Below are 24,376 nucleotides of genomic sequence, written 5' to 3'. Positions count from 1 at the left end.
CCTTCCCTCTAGTCTTATACTGCTACTTTAGGGACGGCTAGCGCAGATAGCCCTCAAGTAACTTCGCGCGAAATTAAAAAAACAAACAAACCACCTACATAACCTTGAAAGGGTCAGAGTAAGTGCGTGGACTAGCTGGACTCTGATACTCCTGTTTTTATATTATACAGGAATCATTCATCACACGAACTTAACACTCCTACGAAAAGTGGAGCCTTATAGGCTCCAGAGCAACTTGAAAGGTTATTAACATTAGGCTAATAATTTTGTATTTAAATGAAAATGCCATTTAAATCCATTAATGAATGGATTAACGAGATTCCCACTGTCCCTATCTACTATCTAGCGAAACCACAGCCAGGGGAACGGGCTTGAAGAAATCAGGACTAGAAACGTCTTTTCGTAGGAGTGTTAACCCTCTTAGTTTTGTAATAACTGGAGCCCCACAAGACTTCGTAACAACTGAATTATGTAAAAAACAACTTAGTTTTCGTAATGACTGGATACCAGTAAAATACATTACTTTTCATAATGACTGAATATCAGTACAATACATTACTTTTCGTAATGACTGGATATCAGTACAATACATTACTTTTCATAATGACTGGATATCAATACATTACATTACTTTTCGTAATGACTGGATACCAGTACAATACATAACTTTTCGTAATGACTGGATATCAGTACAATACATTACTTTTCATAATGACTGGATATCAGTAAAATACATTACTTTTCGTAATGACTGGATATCAGTACAATACATAACTTTTCGTCATGACTGGATATCAGTACAATACATTACTTTTCGTAATGACTAGATACCAGTAAAATACATTACTTTTCGTAATGACTGGATATCAGTACAATACATAACTTTTCGTCATGACTGGATATCAGTACAATACATTACTTTTCGTAATGACTGGATATCAGTACATTACATTACTTTTCATAATGACTGGATACCAGTAAAATACATTACTTTTCGTAATGACTGGATACCAGTACAATACATTACTTTTCGTAATGACTGGATATCAGTACAATACATTACTTTTCGTAATGACTGGATACCAGTACAATACATTACTTTTCGTAATGACTGGATATCAGTACAATACATTACTTTTCATAATGACTGGATATCAGTACATTACATTACTTTTCGTAATGACTAGATACCAGTAAAATACATTACTTTTCGTAATGACTAGATACCAGTAAAATACATTACTTTTCGTAATGACTAGATACCAGTAAAATACATTACTTTTCGTAATGACTAGATACCAGTAAAATACATTACTTTTCGTAATGACAGGATACCAGTAAAATACATACTTTTCTTCTCCAGTTTTAATCGTTCTCATTTATTGGAACAGCAACTTGATTTTGTAATCATCTATTGGAACAGCAACATTGATTTTGTAATTATTTATTGGTACAGCAACATTGATTTTGTAATCATTTATTGGTACAGCAACTTGATTTTATAATCATTTATTGGTACATCAACTTGATTTTGTAATCATTTATTGGTACATCAACTTGATTTTGTAATCATTTATTGGTACAACAACTTGATTTTGTAATCTTTATTGGTACAGCAACCTCATTTTATAAAAATTTTATTTGGTTGTTATTCTTAATACAAAACTGTTTTTTCATTAAAGTAACAAAATTTCTACAACTGAGAAAAATTTTGTAATCGAGAAAGTTTTCAAGTTCGACTTTAAACTTGAAACTGTAGAATACGTACAGATTGAGAAGATTAGAACGTAGATAACACTGCAAATATAACTTTGCAGCTCTCGTTTTGGTCTGCAGTCCTTCACAAGATCTAAACGAATCATTCCTGTTTCCTCTGAGAAATGTCACTAAATATATAGATATTATTCCAAAGCCTAACTCTGAGACCAGCACACACAATTCTGTAATACTTAGGCTTACCTAAGGTTTCTGATGCGAAAGAGTATGGTAGTGGTAACGTGTAAAGGTTGAAAAGCATTTTCGCAGTTATCCCAAGGTCAGTGCATATCGATTATTGAGTACACGGCTTCTCGTCACCAGATTTGGGAATGAGTGTAAAAGAAACTTTGACGTCACAATTTCACTGCTGCGAGGGCAAACGATTTCACTGCCATCTCGCGCTTATTCTGTTTTCGAATATTTCAAATAGTAAGATTTCACTGTCACACTTGTCACGCACGTCTCCAAACTGTGCGACATGATTTATTTTCAGCACATCTCCCTTCTGAATAGGTGCATAACGACACCTTTTATAGAACACTTTAAACACCGTACACCCAAAATAAATGTTACATAACTGTTTGTATTCTGATGTATAATATAGTAATTATGTGGTATTAAGTTAAACTACTGTTTGTATTCTGATGTATAATATAGTAATTATGTGATATTAAGTTAAAGTACTGTTTGTATTCTACTGTATAATATAGTAATTATGTGGTATTATGTTAAAGTACTGTTTGTATTCTGATGTATAATATAGTAATTATGTGGTATTAAGTTAAACTACTGTTTGTATTCTACTGTATAATATAGTAATTATGTGGTATTAAGTTAAACTACTGTTTGTATTCTACTGTATAATATAGTAATTATGTGGTATTATGTTAAACTACTGTTTGTATTCTACTGTATAATATAGTAATTATGTGGTATTAAGTTAAAGTACTGTTTGTATTCTACTGTATAATATAGTAATTACATGGTATTATGTTAAAGTACTGTTTGTATTCTGATGTATAATATAGTAATTATGTGGTATTAAGTTAAACTACTGTTTGTATTCTGATGTATAATATAGTAATTATGTGGTATTATGTTAAAGTACTGTTTGTATTCTGATGTATAATATAGTAATTATGTGGTATTATGTTAAACTACTGTTTGCATTCTACTGTATAACATAGTAATTATGTGGTATTAAGTTAAACTACTGTTTATATTCTACAGTATAATATAGTAATTATGTGGTATTATGTTAAACTACTGTTTGTATTCTACTGTATAATATAGTAATTATGTGGTATTAAGTTAAAGTACTGTTTGTATTCTGATGTATAATATAGTAATTATGTGGTATTAAGTTAAACTACTGTTTGTATTCTACTGTATAATATAGTAATTATGTGGTATTAAGTTAAACTACTGTTTGTATTCTACTGTATAATATAGTAATTATGTGGTATTAAGTTAAACTACTGTTTGTATTCTACTGTATAATATAGTAATTATGTGGTATTAAGTTAAACTACTGTATAATATAGTAATTATGTGGTATTAAGTTAAACTACTGTTTGTATTCTGATGTATAATATAGTAATTATGTGGTATTATGTTAAAGTACTGTTTGTATTCTGATGTATAATATAGTAATTATGTGGTATTATGTTAAACTACTGTTTGTATTCTGACTGTATAATATAGTAATTATGTGGTATTATGTTAAAGTACTGTTTGTATTCTGATGTATAATATAGTAATTATGTGGTATTAAGTTAAACTACTGTTTGTATTCTGATGTATAATATAGTAATTATGTGGTATTATGTTAAAGTACTGTTTGTATTCTGATGTATAATATAGTAATTATGTGGTATTATGTTAAACTACTGTTTGCATTCTACTGTATAATATAGTAATTATGTGGTATTAAGTTAAACTACTGTTTGTATTCTACTGTATAATATAGTAATTATGTGGTATTATGTTAAACTACTGTTTGTATTCTACTGTATAATATAGTAATTATGTGGTATTAAGTTAAAGTACTGTTTGTATTCTACTGTATAATATAGTAATTATGTGGTATTAAGTTAAACTACTGTTTGTATTCTACTGTATAATATAGTAATTATGTGGTATTAAGTTAAACTACTGTTTGTATTCTACTGTATAATATAGTAATTATGTGGTATTAAGTTAAACTACTGTTTGTATTCTACTGTATAATATAGTAATTATGTGGTATTAAGTTAAACTACTGTATAATATAGTAATTATGTGGTATTAAGTTAAACTACTGTTTGTATTCTGATGTATAATATAGTAATTATGTGGTATTATGTTAAAGTACTGTTTGTATTCTGATGTATAATATAGTAATTATGTGGTATTATGTTAAACTACTGTTTGTATTCTGATGTATAATATAGTAATTATGTGGTATTATGTTAAACTACTGTTTGTATTCTACTGTATAATATAGTAATTATGTGGTATTAAGTTAAACTACTGTTTGTATTCTGATGTATAATATAGTAATTATGTGGTATTAAGTTAAACTACTGTTTGTATTCTACTGTATAATATAGTAATTATGTGGTATTATGTTAAACTACTGTTTGTATTCTACTGTATAATATAGTAATTATGTGGTATTATGTTAAACTACTGTTTGTATTCTACTGTATAATATAGTAATTATGTGGTATTAAGTTAAACTACTGTTTGTATTCTGATGTATAATATAGTAATTATGTGGTATTAAGTTAAACTACTGTTTGTATTCTACTGTATAATATAGTAATTATGTGGTATTAAGTTAAACTACTGTTTGTATTCTACTGTATAATATAGTAATTATGTGGTATTAAGTTAAACTACTGTTTGTATTCTACTGTATAATATAGTAATTATGTGGTATTAAGTTAAACTACTGTTTGTATGTTAAACAACTGTTTGTATTCTGATGTATAATATAGTAATTATGTGGTATTAAGTTAAACTACTGTTTGTATTCTACTGTATAATATAGTAATTATGTGGTATTAAGTTAAACTACTGTTTGTATTCTACTGTATAATATAGTAATTATGTGGTATTAAGTTAAACTACTGTTTGTATTCTACTGTATAATATAGTAATTATGTGGTATTAAGTTAAAGTACTGTTTGTATTCTACTGTATAATATAGTAATTATGTGGTATTATGTTAAACTACTGTTTGTATTCTGATGTATAATATAGTAATTATGTGGTATTAAGTTAAACTACTGTTTGTATTCTACTGTATAATATAGTAATTATGTGGTATTAAGTTAAACTACTGTTTGTATTCTACTGTATAATATAGTAATTATGTGGTATTAAGTTAAACTACTGTTTGTATTCTACTGTATAATATAGTAATTATGTGGTATTAAGTTAAACTACTGTTTGTATTCTACTGTATAATATAGTAATTATGTGGTATTAAGTTAAACTACTGTTTGTATTCTACTGTATAATATAGTAATTATGTGGTATTAAGTTAAACTACTGTTTGTATTCTACTGTATAATATAGTAATTATGTGGTATTAAGTTAAACTACTGTTTGTATTCTACTGTATAATATAGTAATTATGTGGTATTAAGTTAAACTACTGTTTGTATTCTACTGTATAATATAGTAATTATGTGGTATTAAGTTAAAGTACTGTTTGTATTCTACTGTATAATATAGTAATTATGTGGTATTAAGTTAAACTACTGTTTGTATTCTACTGTATAATATAGTAATTATGTGGTATTAAGTTAAACTACTGTTTGTATTCTACTGTATAATATAGTAATTATGTGGTATTAAGTTAAACTACTGTTTGTATTCTACTGTATAATATAGTAATTATGTGGTATTAAGTTACTGTTTGTAAGTACTGTTTGTATTCTACTGTATAATATAGTAATTATGTGGTATTAAGTTAAACTACTGTTTGTATTCTGATGTATAATATAGTAATTATGTGGTATTAAGTTAAAGTACTGTTTGTATTCTACTGTATAATATAGTATTATGTTAAAGTACTGTTTGTATTCTGATGTATAATATAGTAATTATGTGGTATTATGTTAAAGTACTGTTTGTATTCTGATGTATAATATAGTAATTATGTGGTATTATGTTAAATTCTACTGTTTGTATTAATTCTACTGTATAATATAGTAATTATGTGGTATTAAGTTAAACTACTGTTTGTATTCTGATGTATAATATAGTAATTATGTGGTATTATGTTAAACTACTGTTTGTATTCTACTGTATAATATAGTAATTATGTGGTATTAAGTTAAACTACTGTTTGTATTCTACTGTATAATATAGTAATTATGTGGTATTAAGTTAAAGTACTGTTTGTATTCTACTGTATAATATAGTAATTATGTGGTATTATGTTAAACTACTGTTTGTATTCTACTGTATAATATAGTAATTATGTGGTATTAAGTTAAACTACTGTTTGTATTCTACTGTATAATATAGTAATTATGTGGTATTAAGTTAAACTACTGTTTGTATTCTACTGTATAATATAGTAATTATGTGGTATTATGTTAAACTACTGTTTGTATTCTACTGTATAATATAGTAATTATGTGGTATTAAGTTAAACTACTGTTTGTATTCTACTGTATAATATAGTAATTATGTGGTATTAAGTTAAAGTACTGTTTGTATTCTACTGTATAATATAGTAATTATGTGGTATTAAGTTAAACTACTGTTTGTATTCTGATGTATAATATAGTAATTATGTGGTATTAAGTTAAAGTACTGTTTGTATTCTACTGTATAATATAGTAATTATGTGGTATGTTAAAGTACTGTTTGTATTCTGATGTATAATATAGTAATTATGTGGTATTATGTTAAAGTACTGTTTGTATTCTGATGTATAATATAGTAATTATGTGGTATTATGTTAAAGTACTGTTTGTATTCTGATGTATAATATAGTAATTATGTGGTATTATGTTAAACTACTGTTTGTATTCTACTGTATAATATAGTAATTATGTGGTATTAAGTTAAACTACTGTTTGTATTCTGATGTATAATATAGTAATTATGTGGTATTAAGTTAAACTACTGTTTGTATTCTACTGTATAATATAGTAATTATGTGGTATTATGTTAAACTACTGTTTGTATTCTACTGTATAATATAGTAATTATGTGGTATTAAGTTAAACTACTGTTTGTATTCTACTGTATAATATAGTAATTATGTGGTATTAAGTTAAAGTACTGTTTGTATTCTACTGTATAATATAGTAATTATGTGGTATTAAGTTAAACTACTGTTTGTATTCTGATGTATAATATAGTAATTATGTGGTATTAAGTTAAAGTACTGTTTGTATTCTACTGTATAATATAGTAATTATGTGGTATGTTAAAGTACTGTTTGTATTCTGATGTATAATATAGTAATTATGTGGTATTATGTTAAAGTACTGTTTGTATTCTGATGTATAATATAGTAATTATGTGGTATTATGTTAAAGTACTGTTTGTATTCTGATGTATAATATAGTAATTATGTGGTATTATGTTAAACTGTTTGCATTCTACTGTATAATATAGTAATTATGTGGTATTAAGTTAAACTACTGTTTGTATTCTGATGTATAATATAGTAATTATGTGGTATTAAATTAAACTACTGTTTATATTCTACTGTATAATATAGTAATTATGTGGTATTAAGTTAAAGTACTCTTTGTATTCTACTGTATAATATAGTAATTATGTGGTATTATGTTAAAGTACTGTTTGTATTCTGATGTATAATATAGTAATTATGTGGTATTATGTTAAAGTACTGTTTGTATTCTGATGTATAATATAGTAATTATGTGGTATTATGTTAAACTACTGTTTGCATTCTACTGTATAATATAGTAATTACGTGGTATTAAGTTAAAGTACTGTTTGTATTCTACTGTATAATATAGTAATTATGTGGTATTAAGTTAAAGTACTGTTTGTATTCTGATGTATAATGTAGTAATTATGTGGTATTATGTTAAACTACTGTTTGTATTCTACTGTACAATATAGTAATTATGTGGTATTATGTTAAACTACTGTTTGTATTCTACTGTATAATATAGTAATTATGTGGTATTAAGTTAAACTACTGTTTGTATTCTACTGTATAATATAGTAATTATGTGGTATTAAGTTAAACTACTGTTTGTATTCTACTGTATAATATAGTAATTATGTGGTATTAAGTTAAACTACTGTTTGTATTCTGATGTATAATATAGTAATTATGTGGTATTAAGTTAAAGTACTGTTTGTATTCTACTGTATAATATAGTAATTATGTGGTATTATGTTAAAGTACTGTTTGTATTCTACTGTATAATATAGTAATTATGTGGTATTATGTTAAAGTACTGTTTGTATTCTACTGTATAATACAGTAATTATGTGGTATTAAGTTAAAGGACTTACGGTGCTCATTCTTCCACTAACAAATGCACACTATATACACACATACAATAGCTTCAGACATATACAAAATAAGATTAGTTCTTGTTGTTACAACTGTAAGTGTTGGACAATTTCTCAGAAAACACAGCTAGCTTTTCATGGACAGCTTTCCATATTCCACAGCTCCAAACTCCAAGGATTTGTTGTGGGAGATGTGTTCAAGCCATCTCTGTACAGCAAAATGAACTCTGAGTGTAAACAAGTATCCTAACGCCGTACCAAACATTGTTATTCCCATAGCAACAGCTTCAAATATTAACCTCGGTGCAAATATTTTCCAAACCATGAGGTGACGTCGATGCAGGGCACATGCTGCCGAAGAGGCTAGCAGCTGTAATTAAAATAGTTATGTGCCCTTAAAGAACATGATACTTGTATATAATTTTATTATTACAACTACAGACTGAAATTTAGGAATTTAAATTTTAAGTTATGTATGAATATATATGTTACTTTTATCACACAAAGATACATGAAGTTCACATCATTATAAATGTAAGAACGTAATATCAACATCTGAGATAAAAAGCAGTTCAAATCAAATAACGTATGGATATAATTTCTGGCAATATTTGATGAAGAAAACCTACTAAGTATTTTCTAATGTTAATAAGACAATTTTCATATTCAACACACTTGAAGAATACATGATATTTAAGTAAAATGTTATTACAAAGTTTTAATTTTAATGAAAAACAGTTTTTCAGAACTTAAAGTTTGTGTTTTTGAGATTTCTTAACTACCAGCTGTCTGTTAATATAGTTAATATTTAAGTGAAAAAACTGACAATGTTTTAGCTCTTATTGTCATTCTTCACAAATTATGTTTGACTTAAATTCATTAAATGTCTTTCTGGAAGAAAACGTTCCTTATTTTTAACATCTCCTCAGGATATTAAGATATATAAAAATTTATCAGCAGAAATTTTCTGTATGTAATTAATTTTTATTACTTGAAGTAAACACAACAAATTATAAGTTACTTAATTAATAAGTTTCTTCGTTATGATTATAAAATAAAATTTTCTTTTCATTTTGGTCTTACTAAATGGAAAACAGATTACGTTGATTTTATGAAAGTTGATACGATGGCAGAACGAAAGTAGTACCAGATCAGATACTGAAAAAAATTTAGCAGAGAACAACATCAGATCAGAATAAACTAAAAATCATTCTGTACAGTAATGTAAGTATACTTTTCTCAGGTATCTAAGTATAAATATTATAATGCACTGTTTCATCAGCTGGGTACCCTTACTCTTAATGATATATTAGGATGTAATCTCACGAAGTTCAGCTAGATTACGAGTTTTAAATTATTCCTAAGTATAACAGTATTCTAATAATAAACTTTAATAATGAATAAAAAGTTAAAGAATAATTACAGTTGACATAGCAACTAAATATACAAGTAAGAAATTATGAAACAGTATAAGCTACCTTTAGTCCATGGAATAAGATGTACTGGACAAATAAACGAAGTAATCCTCTTCGGAATTCTGCTGGTGCCTTGAATAGTGTTAACTCTCCGTGATCTGTACTTTGTGACTTAAAAACTGTGTGTTTCCATGTTACCAGTAGAGGCAAAGACAGGCCAAACATGAGATATGATGAAAATGTATTGAATGCAACCAGAAAACCTGGAATGAGATTTGTCGAGAACTCTCCTGAATTACCAACAAATGCTGCTTGCCAATGAATGGATGGAAATGTACACTGGTGGCCAGTAACAAAGAAACCATGACACGAAAATAGGACCCAGGTGAGAATGACCGAGCTGGGCAGATGAAATTTATTCAGATTTCCTTAAGAAAATTAATGGGATACCAGCATTAACTTCACAGTTTGAAAGTCAATGTAAAATATATACATTTCTTTATGATTACAAGGGCATGCTAAATTGAATTAGTCGAGACACAATAAATTAAAAAAACAACAACAAAATCTGAAATGCTATTTAGTTACAAAATATTAAATAAACCATGCCAAGAGAAGGACCAAGATAATTACATAATGCTGCAGTACCGTTTCAAACAGTTTAAAGCAAAATTAGTTTTAAAAAACAGTTGATATTAAGACACATCAAAGATTGAGGCTTCACTGACTGCATGGAGACTCGTATATACAGCACCATTCTGATAGGTTCCTCTCTGTTTTGAACATATTACTTCTATCAACCATTGATAGAGTTAGTTTTTAATTTGCTCTGTTTAAAGTATTAAATTAGGGTTAAATATTAATCTTGAAATTTCATAGAATGTTTACAATCAAGAAGATGACTGCACTTAGTTTCACCAAAGAACAAAAACTACAAACTTCCAGATCATAAAACAAAAATTAATCAACACTACATTTAGTTTCACCAAAAAAGAAAAACTACAAACTTCCAGATCATAAAACAAAAATTAATCAACACTACATTTAGTTTCACCAAAAAAGAAAAACTACAAACTTCCAGATCATAAAACTTACAGTAGATCTTTTCTTTACAATAACAGTCCCTTATTACATTTTCTGTCACAATAATTATTTGAGATTTTCAAATTTGATTCATCCTTAATTTACACACTAGTGAAAACTAAATTTCTAATCATTTAAACATAAGCTGTGGAAAACCTAGCTTTAAATTATGAATTATGATATTAAACATCATTTTAAATTGTTGAAATAAACTGTTAGTATTACCAGAATTACTGGCCAAAGATTTATTAAAAATTAATAAATTTATAATTAATGTAAGCCAGTGCCAGGTTCTGACAGTCTGAGGCTATGTCACGTTTTAAGAAGCCCATATAGAAATATGGTCATATAGAGTCAGTTTTTTTTCCTTGTAAAAGCAGTTAAGAGGGTCTTAAACTATGGCTTATTTGACACTGATATTAGTCTTAACAAGTTAAATATAGCATGTACAGTCTGGTGATGATAGAACATATTATATTATAGTTTGTTGACAACAGGATGTATTAGATTATAGTTTGTTGATGACAGGATGTGTTATATTATAGATTTTTGACAACAGGATGTGTTAGATTATAGATTTTTGACAACAGGATGTGTTAGATTATAGATTTTTGGCAACAGGATGTGTTATATTATAGGTTTTTGACAACAGGATGTGTTAGATTACAGATTTTTGATAACAAGATGTATTAGATTATAGTTTGTTGATGACAGGATGTGTTAGATTATAGATTTTTGACAACAGGATGTATTAGATTATAGTTTGTTGATGACAGGATGTGTTAGATTGTAGATTTCTGACAACAGGATGTATTATATTATAGTTTGTTGATGACAGGATGTGTTAGATTATAGTTTGTTGATGACAGGGTGTGTTAGATTATAGATTTTTGACAACAGGATGTATTATATTATAGATTTTAGACAACAGGATGTGTTAGATTATACTTTGTTGATGACAGGATGTGTTAAATTATAAATTTTTGACAACAGGATGTATTATATTATAGTTTGTTGATGACAGGATGTGTTAGATTATAGATTTTTGACAATAGGATGTGTTAGATTATAGTTTGTAGATAACAGGATGTGTTAGATTATAGATTTTTGACAACAGGATGTATTAAATTATAGATTTTTGACAATAGGATGTGTTAGATTATAGCTTGTTGATGACAGGATGTGTTAAATTATAGAATTTTGACAACAGGATGTATTAGATTATAGTTTGATGACATTAGGACATGTATAACAGTTAACTGTACAGTAATGTTAAAAGAATGTAAAGTTGTGTTATTCAAATAATGACGTTATTTTAACAACGTCTCACATTTCCTATACACTAAGTTACCTTCATTGTTCATTGTGAAACCTGGAGATCTTTTTACATAGAGGGCAGCACTAACTACGAGGAAACACAAAGATGAAGAAAATTCATCTCCTGTAAGAAGGAAGGATACCACCAGTATGATAAGACAGAACATGAGAAGGCTCGATGAATAGACTGTTCTTAATTTTGCCATGTTCTCAGGTGTGGACTTCATGTTTGACACAGGTAATGGAGAAATCCACACAACACCGAGACTCAGTGATGCCAACATGTATACAATCTGAGGCAGAATCTCCTAGAAGAGAAATATATACATGTAAAAAAAACAAATTTTTCTCTCTAACTTGTGACCTTCAGATTATAAGTCAGGTGAATGAAGAAATTAAATCACATGAATCTAACAGAATCTAGCAGATACAAAAAAATAAACTTATACAGTTTATAATAAAACTCAATGAGGTTATATCTATTAATATTAAAAAGATAAAATATGCTATGATAATAACTGACACTAAACTAACCTAAATCAGGAAACAAAATACATTTTGTCAAATCACAACATGTGACAGAAAACTTGCACACTCTGCTGAGGAAATAGGAAATTGTGTGGCTGATACTACCACTGCTGTGGTGATAATGGCCACTTTGCCTTGAAGTTGCTACAAGAATTCAAGTTAGCAGTTTAGGCAAGTTTCCAGAAGCACAGTAGGGGAGGGGCCACTTTTTAACCTTTTCAAGACAAGGACAGGTGTCAGCATCGGTGTTCCCGGATATTATTTCATTTTGACAGCAAATATATTTAACTAAACTAGTACACACTTCCTGAATACTATCTGTTTTCAGTTGAAACAAATTCATATAACTAGGATTACTTTTATCCATCATTTCACACTTTGTAAAATATCCCAAAGTTTGTTACAAAACCTTGTAAAAGATTGATAATACTTCCTTTCATTTTTAAATTTCAGGTTTTTTAATGATGGTAAAAAATTCATTTTACATATCCAATTAGTTTCAACTTAATTAATTTTAATGAACATGTTTCTTTCAATATATTATTTTATGAATTTCAATAGTCACCACTTCCAGCTATAGAAACAAACAACACACAAACTAACAAAAACTTATCGGTGATCTAGGACTTGACCTTTGGCATCAGGTTTGGCTACAAAACAATATCTTTGATAACAATATTCTAAACAATACAACTAAAAATAAAATATATACACATTTCCTTTTCATAATTCTACACGAGAGTAAGAACATTTCTTTATGTTTCTTCTGTTAAGTATGAAATAAATGAACAAAAATAATTCTTACTCTCCTGAATTCCTTCACAATAAGAATGTACAACCGTTATTTAAAACACAGCTTGAGGAGAGGTCATTTTTATCCACTAGTAGATTAATAATAAATAAAGATAATTATTTTGTATTTCATCTAACTGTCACCATTACACTTCTAGCAGTTTGAATGAAACATTGTTTTCTTGACTGAAATCCACTGTTAACCTCAACATGATTTTCATTATTCCCTTCTGCTTCACTAAAAGTCATTCAAATTATTATAAACTTCAAACTCACATTAATTATTACACTTTAATGAATTCTAATCAGATGAGTATGAAACATAGTTACACAAAATAGAATTATGATCATAACAATGTTCTTCTTCCACTGTGTAAAATACAGTAAAATGTTCCACAATTTTTTTACTGAATTGACATATGAGAACTTTTATGGATAAATATTATTTTTAACATAAAACATTTTTTTTAAAAGTAATTCACAGTTCACACCTGTTTTCCTTTAAAGACTCTCTCTGCAACAACACTAGGAACAGCTTCAGTAATCCAGTACATCACAATGGCTACAGTCATGCTTGGTACTGCATAGAGTAAACAAAGTCCAGAAGCAGTCTCCTTGGAGAAGTACAAGCAGCGATATAACAACCAGTAAAAGAAGCCAACAGTGAACACTAATGAAACACAAGTTGGAAACAGATGAACAGTTTTATAATCTGCTGGAAAGCTGGACAACTGGCTCGGGAGCAGTGAAGAGATGCAGAGAAACTGTTCTTCACGGCACTTCCAAAATAAGGAACCACATCGAACAGAACCCATTAAAAACAGCAGTTCCAGTGCTTCAGTCAGTAAAAATACCAGGTCAAGGCTTGGTTTGTATTTCTCACAAGTTCTCGGTTTATTAAAGAGTCTTGTTATTATTAAACATGCCTGTAAGAGGTACTGACAACACTTGTCTTCATGCACAACATAACTATTGGAGAAAAAACTAACGAAATACAGAAAAATAAGAAGAGAAATACTGAATTGGTTGAATACAAAGTTCTTCTGATAACAGACAAATTTCATACAGTAAAATAAAGAAGGTAGTAAAACTAGAAATACAGTGATATATAAAGTTATATTCCCAGTGTTGAACATCTTGGAAAGAAATGAGATATCCATCAAGTACAGACATACGGCCAAGGTTAATGAGACTCCTGCAAACTGAAGCAGGTGAGATACATCTGATTCTACATTTTCTGACAGGAATGTGAAGACGAAACAAAACACTGTCGTGACCGTCAGAACAATCAGACCATTGGTCATTAGAAAGAGATCAAAAGTAGCCCATTTTCGGTCACAAATTTTTTTAATAGTTTTCAAATACTGGTAGTAACCATTGTGTATGGTTTCAAGTTTGTTTCTTGCTTCATTCAGTTTTCTGAAGTCTGAAAATGCACAGAAATCAGACCAAGTCTTATTCACTTCAATTAACAAATTTTCGGCCTCAATGAATTCACTTTGTGTCTCGCGGTCTGGATTGGTGAAGTAAACTTCTAAATACTGCTGTACTTGGATGGTGTTGATCATCAGAATTTCAGTCGCTACAGACAATGACATCAGTTCTTTAAACTCTCGGTCTTGAACACCAGATGATGTACTTACATAAAAAAGTGATGGGATAACTGACCCAAGACTTGAAAATGGGATTGGAAGACCCAGAAAAAATGAAATGGTTGGAACTAAATCAACTTGATGCACCAGCTCCAAATACTCCTAAAATAAAGATAAAAGTTACTAAGCAACTGTATCCTAGAATAAAGACAATAGTTACTAAGTAACTGTATCCTAGAATAAAGACAATAGTTACTAAGTAACTGTATCCTAGAATAAAGACAATAGTTACTAAGCATCTGTATCTCAGAATAAAGACAATAGTTACTAAGCATCTGTATCTCAGAATAAAGACAATAGTTACTACACAAGTTAATTCTAGATTTAAGACAACAGTCACTAAACAACTGTATTCTAGATTAAAGACAATAGTCACTAAATAACTGTATTCTAGAATAAAGACAATAGTTACTACACAAGTTAATTCTAGATTCAAGACAACAGTCGCTAAACAACTGTATCCTAGAATAAGGACAATAGTTACTAAGTAACAATATCTGCCAAGAGAGTATTTTCAGAATCAAAGAAATCTAAGAAACAAATATTTTAATTTATACTGGTTTAATTACATAAATACTTTTAATTTTAAGAATTTGTAAAATATAAGCTATGCCTAAATCAAAAAAGATTTTAGGTAAGAGAAATACTTAAATAAATCTGTTTATTTTAATTATTTTACAAGTTTCTATGCCAGTAGTGCTACAGTGCAAATGATATAAGTGAGGATTTTTGAGTGATTGATGGATGTTAAACAGGCGATACTAACATACATCTCACAAAATTACCTAAAACAATCTGATTAAAAATCTGACCATTTAATAAACATTTTGTTTCAACTACTTACTAAAGTTGTTTGTTAACTTACAAAATACATTATTACTATACAAATTACAAGCCTAATTTTAGAGTTTTGAAGGTAAAACTATGAAAAATGTCTCAAAAAATATTTTCTTTAAAAATAATGTGAGAAAGATATTTTTCATTCATTCCTTTTTGCAAAACGTTCAAATTCTTACAAAAATAAAAAAATAAACTGTTTTCCTTCTGAATTTTGAAATACATTATCACAAACCAAAAACCCAGTTTGACTAACTGAAGATTCACAGCTTACTGCTGGATGTTCATCAAATAATTTAGAAGGGGTATAGACGAAAAGAGCAGATGTCAATTCATCCCTGCTGTCTCCACCGTGATCACCCGAAGATGTCATTCCATGATCTCCAAATACAAATAGCACCATATCATTATTGATAAGTGAGGCTACTGAGCTGAAACAAACAATATACATTGAGAAAAATAAAGTTAAAAATACAGGACCTGTGCAAGCATAACAACATTAGGCTGAACATTCACATTTCCTAAACCCTTCAGTCATTTGTTTTTAAATAATATTAGAATATCGGCGATTATTATTTCTTTCACCACAATCTAATCACTGAACTTTTAAGTTCAATAACCAATTAAAAAACTTCTCACCCAGTGTTATTGAATAATGATATATACAAAGATTATTTCAATTATTATATTTTCAAGTCAATATCACTTCAGTTTATTTAAACATTTAGTAGCTCCATCAAATACATTTGAAACGTTACATGATATGTACAACAAACACTCTTACCTTATAATACTATTGATCTGGGCTAACTTCCTTGTCATTTCTGGATGTGATGGCCCAAATCTATGACCACAGTGATCAATTCCTAAAAAATGTGCAATTATAATGTCCCAATCTTTTCTCTCCATTTCAGGTATTAAGTGTTTAATTATTCCATCATCCACTGTATGTAAATCCTGAGAAGAAACAAGAACACAGAAGATCCAGTGTAGTTTTTACATATACATACACTATTACACAGAGAATACCTTGAAATTCACTATAATTAAAGGCCACCTGCCAAGTATCTATTTAACTTATCAAGATTTATAAAAATTCAAGTACATGATGCTTACATGCCTTCCTCCATCCAGACACAACTAACCTATGAGTAGCACAATATCTTTATTAAATGACTGTGTAAAGCTTATTTGTCTAGACTATACAACTATATTATTACCATGGCAACCATTTAAATATGACCTAATATCTTCTCTCTTGACCTACTAAAAGTGACCTCTTGTAAAAACCAGGGGGGAAAAATTATTCGTTCCTTATCTTTATCTACTTTTAGTCTTAAAATCTTTGTACGTTCCACCAAGAAATTAATACCTCCATGTTTCAGTTTACTTACAATACTTTCCATATAATGCTCAGTATTTCCACATAATTACACCAGTGATAGTTTCTCACAAAAGAATACAGAAGACAAGTTTGAAATGAGAAAGGCAAAGAGCTTACTGTTGATTATTCTTACTTTTGGCCCTATTGTTAAGATTATACATTCTAATTATATTGGTAAGATACCAACAGATGTCTTATAATTGAGATGGAATATAATGGGTGTAATAGTTTATTTTGAGGAAATATACACTATTCTCGTAAGAAAAAACAAAACAAACGTAAACGTTAAATCTTTCATTGGTGTTATCTGGCAGTTATACACGATGTGTGGATGCCATCTTTAATATGCAAAACTGGCATATTGATTACTTGCTGAATTATTTGAATGTTCAATGATTATCTGTTGGTTGTGGTAGCCCTAGTTTTGAAAGGTATTGTTAAATAAGGCCCAAACTTATAATACCTTTTTGTTTAACCACGTAAAAGAAACTTTTAAATTTACAACACTAAATAAAATACCCTGAAAAATAAAATAAGTTATCATGCTCACCTTAACGTTAAAAGATGGATAAAAATAAGATCTGTGAAATTTCTTAGGAAATAAACCTTTCCACGTGTCGTCTCCCATAAAGACAATTTTTTTACCATTGCTATGCATTTGGCCGATCAAATTATCTTCTGAAATTTCATAACTTGCAAAGTTAGCACTAACATCTATAAAAGTTGGAAGACTACCAGTCATAAGTCCTTTCAGTCTTTGTAGTGTAGTAGTAGGGGGATCAGCAATAAATGGATATAAAACACTGCCAGTTGGATGTTTTTGCTTAAGTTCTTGAAAAACAGATAATTTATTTTCAAATAAATGTCTGTTTCCACGATCCAAACCGCTCACAGTTCCATTTTCTTGATAAATTGTGAAGTCGTATCTTAACCCATCAAGAATTATCATAACAGCTCTCGAAAAACGTTTTTCAAATACGCAAGGATCTTCCCTTCTAATTTCGTTTCCGAATTCATTTCTGAAGGGTTCTCTGCAAACTCTCGATATCAGCGGTAATTTGTACAAAATTGAATCACTACGAACATCGCAATGTCGATGAACTATTTCCGAAGTTTTATTGAAGAACCGAACTAAATCTTCACGGTTACTTTTCCTTTCAATCACAACTCTGTTCAACAAGAAACCAGATGCAAAAAGATAAATACCATACAAATACAAAAAATAAATCCACAATACCAAACACACGTGCTTCCAAGTACGATCCATCGCAGTGGTTGCGCTACCTATAGACTAAAAAACAACAAACAAACACTCACTCATCCTGCATTGTAAAAGTTAAAATTATAAAACTACATGAATATGATATAATATTTATTCATTTGATTTTAAGCTACTAAACCAGTCAACAATCGCTTAAAGCGGAAAATTAACATCGCCGCCAGTGGGTTGACGTATTAAATCCTAACATATAATTACAAACGACTCAAAAAGTGTAACTCAATTTTCAAAGTTTTCTAGAGTTCTCATTCGGAGAAATTTACTTTTTTTTTTTTTTTTTAATAAAGCGTAATTCCTCTCTCCTCTCCTCAGTGGCTCAGCGAAAAGTCCATAATTTATAATGCTTAAAATGGGTTTCCGAACCCGCAATGAAAAGAGCAAATATGGCTCATTGTATAACTTTGCGTTTAGCAACAAATAAGCAAGAGAGTATTATTCAATATGTTTCGTACAAAATGAGGGGTACCCCCTAGTAAAGCGATAAGCCTATGGATTTACAACGCTAAAATCAGAAGTTGGATTTCCCTCGGTGGACTCAGCAGCTAGTTTCATGTGGCTTTGCTGTAAGAAAAAACACACATATTGAGATAGTTGAAAGAGCTCTTCTTCCTTTATTAACATTTTTATCCTGTAGTTTTAATTTTAGAAATAATTAAACACTAAAAATTATAATAACACGATCAAAAACTTAGATTTATATGTATATCTTATTCATTCTTTGCCCTAAAGATAATTCTGGTGAATAATATTCGTTTGAAAGATTAAAAAAAAAAAATGTTTTTCTAAGGACTCTGTCAATAATAATTAACTCAACATTTCAATGTTTGCGGTAATTTTCAAATTATAATGTAGCGTAGCATCAAAAATAAGTTCTGAATATGAATAATTTTCGGTAACTTTAATCGATAATCCATATGTATATATATAAATACAAAATTTTCTTTATATTCTTACACAAATGGGATAAGAAATAATAATTAGCATTGTATCTCAGGTCGGCTGGTGTGGGTATTAACATATTGTTAACCTAAAGATAACCTAAGAAGGTCGAAACGTTGTTCTCTGCTTTATTTTGGTAAAAGTGTTAATACTCATGGCAGCCGTCCTGGGATTCATTTTTACTTCAAGAGGGTTTCTCGTCATCACGGATAATAAGCATTATTATTAGCATTAGTCTTATTGTCTAAAGACAAATAAGATGCCTCTTCTGTCAGCCAGTGTGTGTATATTTTCTTACAGCAAAGCCACATCGGGCTATCTGCTGAGTCCACCGAGGGGAATCGAAGCCTGATTTTAGTGATGTAACTGTCAGCTAGAAATACCTGAAGAAGGGCGTTGTATCTATAACAGTATATATTACTATATATCTTTCATTAATGCACTATTGTCTTCGATGGTTTAACCTACAACATAATTGTGTTTTTTGTGATGACGAGAAAACCCACTTGTACAGAAAAATTTTTATGTAAAAACGGCTGGTATGGATAAAGAAAGCTCTATGTAGAGGAGCGAACAACGTTCGATCTTATTCGGACAGCGTCAGGTTAACAAAGTAAAAAAGAGATAAATGGCCCATAGCTGACCACATGTTTGAAGGCGGTTGAGTTATTGAGTGTTTTGTTTAATTCTTCAGGAAATGGCGTTTGCGCAGTAGATACTGAACTTCGTGATGCATCATATTGGACAAAAGTGAAATCAAACATTAATAAAAGTGAAAAATCAAGTAAAAAAACATCAATAAAGTTAATAATTATGCTGTCCTTGGAATTATTTGTAAGTAAATTTTACATATCAAAATAAACTATTGTTTTATAATTAATTATTATTAAATTTATGTCAACCATAGATGCCGCTAAGTTCCAATAAACATGGAGGGCTGTTTATTGGGAAGACGGTACCTGCAGATCGTTTTTTGTAGTAAGTTTTATTCTTATTTTTCGAAGAATTATAGAGTTACAATTTATTCGGTGTCTCATTTTTCATCCTTAGTGAACAGAAGACGGCGTAAAGAATTTAGAAATTATTTACCTTTTGTGAAATGTTTGTTCAGTGCAGAATCAGGCACGAACAATTTTGTTGATAATGTTGACAAATGTGAGTCAAAGTCTGACTTCAGATTTTCTAGTAAAAACAAACAAAAAATAAATAAAGAAAGAGAACGTAAAAGTGATATAAAATCAACTGAAAACACAGAAAAAGAACATGTTAATATTGGCACAATAGGTCATGTTGACCATGGAAAAACAACATTAACTTCAGCGATAACAAAATACTTGTCTGGGAAAGGCTTAGCCAAGTACACAACTTATGAAGACATAGACCGTGCGCCCGAGGAATTAAAACGAGGTATTACAATTAACGCTTCACATATTGATTACTCCACAGACACTCGTCATTACGCCCACACAGACTGTCCAGGTCATGCTGATTATATAAAAAATATGATCTGTGGTACTTCACAGTTGGATGGTGTTATTTTGGTTGTTGCTGGTACTGATGGACAGATGCCACAGACTCGTGAACATTTGCTCTTGGCTCGACAACTAGGAATTAATAATGTTGTTGTTTACATCAATAAGGCTGACTTGGTTGATAGGGAAGTGCTTGAACTGGTAGAATTGGAAATTAGGGAACTTTTGGTTGATTTTGGATTTGATGGCAATTCTGCACCTATAATCTGGGGATCTGCATTACTTGCCTTAAAAGGTAATACATCTTATTATGGAGAAGAATCAATAAGACGTCTCGTGAATGCTTTAGACAGTTATATTCCTGCCCCTACTAGAAACCTTTCAGCACCATTTTTGCTTCCTGTTGAATCAGCTTTCACGGTACATGGTCGTGGAACAGTAATAATTGGAACCTTGATGCAAGGTGTTGTAAACAAAGGAGAAACAGCAGAATTAATTGGATGCAACGTGCTCATTAAAACTACGATTAGTGACCTTCATATTTTCAAGAAGTCTTACACACAGTGTTTTGCAGGTGATCACATAGGAGCTTTGGTACGTAATGTGCATCCAGAAACGGTCTTTCGAGGAATGGTACTAAGCAAACCAGGAGCTGTGAAGATGTACAATCATTTTAAAGCTCGCATGTATCTTCTGTCCAAGGGCGAAGGAGGAAGGAGCAGGGCTATAAAGTCATGTTACATACAACAGCTGTTTAGTAGGACTTGGAATGTTGCTTGTCGTATCGACGTATGTGATGGTGAAATGATGCTACCAGGTGACGAAGGTTTTGTCATTTTAACTTTACAGAAGAAAATGATCATGTTACTTGGACAGCAGTTTACAATTCGAGAAAACAATGTGACAGTGGCCAGTGGGATTGTTACAGAACTATTGCCAAATCTAGAAAATGTTACACATCTAGGAAAAATCACACCCATGTAGATTACAGAGCATATCTTTAAATGATTTTTTATTTATTTTGTTGAATTGAAATGGATCTTGTTATAGGAATAAAAATGTATTCACTTCTTAATTTCATTAAAAACCAATAAATCAATTTTGGCACAAGAAAGTTATTCAATAGATTTGCAAAAATAGCAAACTTAAATTTACACTTCCATAGTATTGTTTTATTCTTTCAAATATAACAATTTAAACAGCAATATTTACAACTGAACCACTGTTCTGTGTTAGTTCATTTGTTATGCTGGATAAAATAGATTTTAAATCAAACAATTTTTTGCCAAATTTTTCTAAATATATGCATCTTTGTTATTACTTTAAAAACAATTTTTGTAATGTGTAATAAATTTGCATTGTTAGAACATTAGAAACGTGTGTACTTTTTGTTGTACATTACCTTGGTCAAAGTGACAGTTGCTTGTATCTGTAAAGATATTTTTCAATACTTACATGCAAAATAATTTATACTATTTATTATTAAGTTTTTTAATTATATTTTTGTGTCCTGTTAAAGTTTAATATTGATTACAAGAAGGTATCATAACTTGAAATATTTGTTGTATATAAATTTACCTTTCTCACTGTATTAAAACAGGACTTGTTAATGTCTGTGTATACACGTGTAAGTATTACTTAACTTACAACTTGTATGGTCATGTGCTGTACATTTATATTATTCCCAGCCATGAAATCCCTGTGAGTACCTCATGAAAGTTTTAAAATTGCTATTGATGGCACAACTGCACGAGTTATGTCTTTACATTAGATTGAGTTGCATAATTTTAAAACATTGACAGAAGCAACTCTTTATGTCACTTTTCTCCTCAGCTAATCAGTTCATAATCACCTATTTTATGTTGCATAATTTCAAATTCTTTATACAGTTATTATAATTTACTTTGCCACTTCTGGTTTATGTAAGTAGGGGTACATTGAGGGATGAAGTCAGTATTACTATATATCCAAGTAGTATAATACTTCAATTAAAAAGTGCATTTATAATAATCCTACAACATTTTTGAAAGTTACTGATTTCACAACCAAGGAGACATCTGCCTATATCAACAAGCTTTGAGAGTTGTTGAACTAATTTTTGTTGTATATTCACTGTAGTTTCTGCTGTAGAAGTGCTTTCCACATTTGGAAGTGGTCTTCAGGTCTGATTCTTTTAAGAATTTCAAGTGGAGTGCTGAATAAAATGTACCATTATTTACAGGGAACTTTAATACTCTGTAGACTGTGGGATCAGGTCCTGGTAGACATATCTTTAATACTCTGTAGACTGTGGGATCAGGTCCTGGTAGAAGTATCTTTAATACTCTGTGGACTGTGGGATCAGGTCCTGGTAGACATATCTTTAATACTCTGTAGACTGTGGGATCAGGTCCTGGTAGATGTATCTTTAATTCTCTGTAGACTGTGGGATCAGGTCCTGGTAGACGTATCTTTAATTCTCTGTAGACTGTGAGATCAGGTCCTGGTAGACGTATCTGCATTTCTTGAAGCTTTTGGTTAAATATATATTTAGAAATACATGTGACTTATATACTGTATTGTAAAAATGTATTGTGAAATTCCCACTTGTTCCTTAAATCTGTTGAAGATTTTTTAGTGCAAGAAAAAAAAAGATTTTTGAAACCAAGAATGTTTGTTTGGAACTTCATGCACTACATAAGGATTATCTGTTCTAGCTGTCCCTAATTTAACAGTGTAAAACAAGGGAGAAGACAGCTGATCACCACCATCAACCGTCAACTCTTGAGGGACTATTTAAAATTTATAGTGGGACTGATCCCAACATTATTACACCCCCGTGGTTGAAAGAGCAACCAAGTTTGGTAAGACAGGGATTCAAACCTGTGGCCCTCAGACTGTGAATCAAGAACCCTAACCACCCATTGTTCTTTAAGAACTGCATCACGGACAGTAAACATCAGAAACTTGCGTTACTTGCATATCACAGCTAATAAACACACATTACCACATATAGTACACTGAAATGAAACAAACATGTTCAGTGTTCTAAACGAATGGAAACAAAAGGTATTTTTTTCTTCTCTATCATTGTTATATCACATATATAATGACACTTATGGAAATTAGTTAGAAATGGCACAAATAATGTTTTCTTAACATAAATTAATTAGATCTTTCAACCATTATTTATTTTACATAAATCTTACTTTATCAATGCTAGTGAAGGACTATGGCTGTGAAGAACCAGAGGCATTAGTGTCTTTATGCAATGTTATTGAAAATTATTTACATTTTATATACATACAAACTTACAAAAATTAGGTAATACCATATTTCTCTGGAAAACTGGAACAACTACTAAATGTGTGCTGGTCCTACATTCAATGTCTTATGGAGGACCGTGATGTAAGTCTGCCATTCATAAGGAATTTCAG

General features: G+C 29.8%; 1 protein-coding gene, 1 long non-coding RNA gene and 1 pseudogene across 6 annotated transcripts; 2 read left to right on the top strand and 1 right to left on the bottom strand.

Moving 5' to 3' along the window:
- Nucleotides 1-8,389: 8,389 nt before the first annotated feature.
- On the bottom strand, nt 8,390-18,639 carry PIG-O (phosphatidylinositol glycan anchor biosynthesis class O). Of its 4 annotated transcripts, none has more exons than XM_076494037.1 (7): nt 17,821-18,639; nt 16,671-16,843; nt 16,122-16,317; nt 13,889-15,151; nt 12,112-12,385; nt 9,741-9,940; nt 8,390-8,632 (listed from the first exon to the last, which is right to left on the bottom strand). In XM_076494037.1, exons 1-7 carry the CDS (start codon nt 18,535-18,537, stop codon nt 8,390-8,392), a joined length of 3,066 nt encoding a protein of 1,021 aa, XP_076350152.1. In that variant the 5' UTR covers nt 18,538-18,639. The 4 variants fall into 4 exon arrangements, with proteins under 4 accessions (XP_076350152.1, XP_076350149.1, XP_076350150.1 ...); XM_076494034.1 differs by having other exon boundaries at nt 9,741-10,105; nt 17,821-18,634; XM_076494035.1 differs by having other exon boundaries at nt 9,741-10,105; nt 16,143-16,317; nt 17,821-18,634.
- LOC143246841 (uncharacterized) lies at nt 8,631-12,291 on the top strand. The gene is made up of 3 exons (XR_013026193.1): nt 8,631-9,486; nt 9,879-10,062; nt 12,153-12,291. It is a non-coding gene; the product is annotated as an uncharacterized LOC143246841 (long non-coding RNA).
- Nucleotides 18,640-20,399: 1,760 nt separating the features above from the next.
- Nucleotides 20,400-22,336, top strand: LOC143246839 (elongation factor Tu pseudogene; annotated as a pseudogene). The gene has a single exon (XR_013026192.1). The product of XR_013026192.1 is annotated as an elongation factor Tu pseudogene (transcript).
- Nucleotides 22,337-24,376: the final 2,040 nt, after the last annotated feature.

The sequence above is a fragment of the Tachypleus tridentatus genome, chromosome 3, assembly GCF_004210375.1.
Source record: "Tachypleus tridentatus isolate NWPU-2018 chromosome 3, ASM421037v1, whole genome shotgun sequence".
Lineage (NCBI taxonomy): Eukaryota > Metazoa > Arthropoda > Merostomata > Xiphosura > Limulidae > Tachypleus > Tachypleus tridentatus.
Note: the sequence above shows the minus strand (reverse complement) of the source record. Positions and strands in the feature narration are given on the sequence as shown.

Bases quoted from the DNA above. Each gene is read 5' to 3' on its own strand.
- PIG-O (XM_076494034.1), bottom strand. From the start codon at position 18,537: ATGGATCGTACTTGGAAGCACGTGTGTTTGGTATTGTGGATTTATTTT. The intron at 15,152-16,121 runs GTTTGTGATAAT...TCTTTATTTTAG, and splicing joins TTAGTCAAACTGGGTTTTTG to GAGTATTTGGAGCTGGTGCA. The intron at 10,106-12,111 runs GTAACTTAGTGT...AATTTTCTTAAG, and splicing joins TTTCACAATGAACAATGAAG to GAAATCTGAATAAATTTCAT.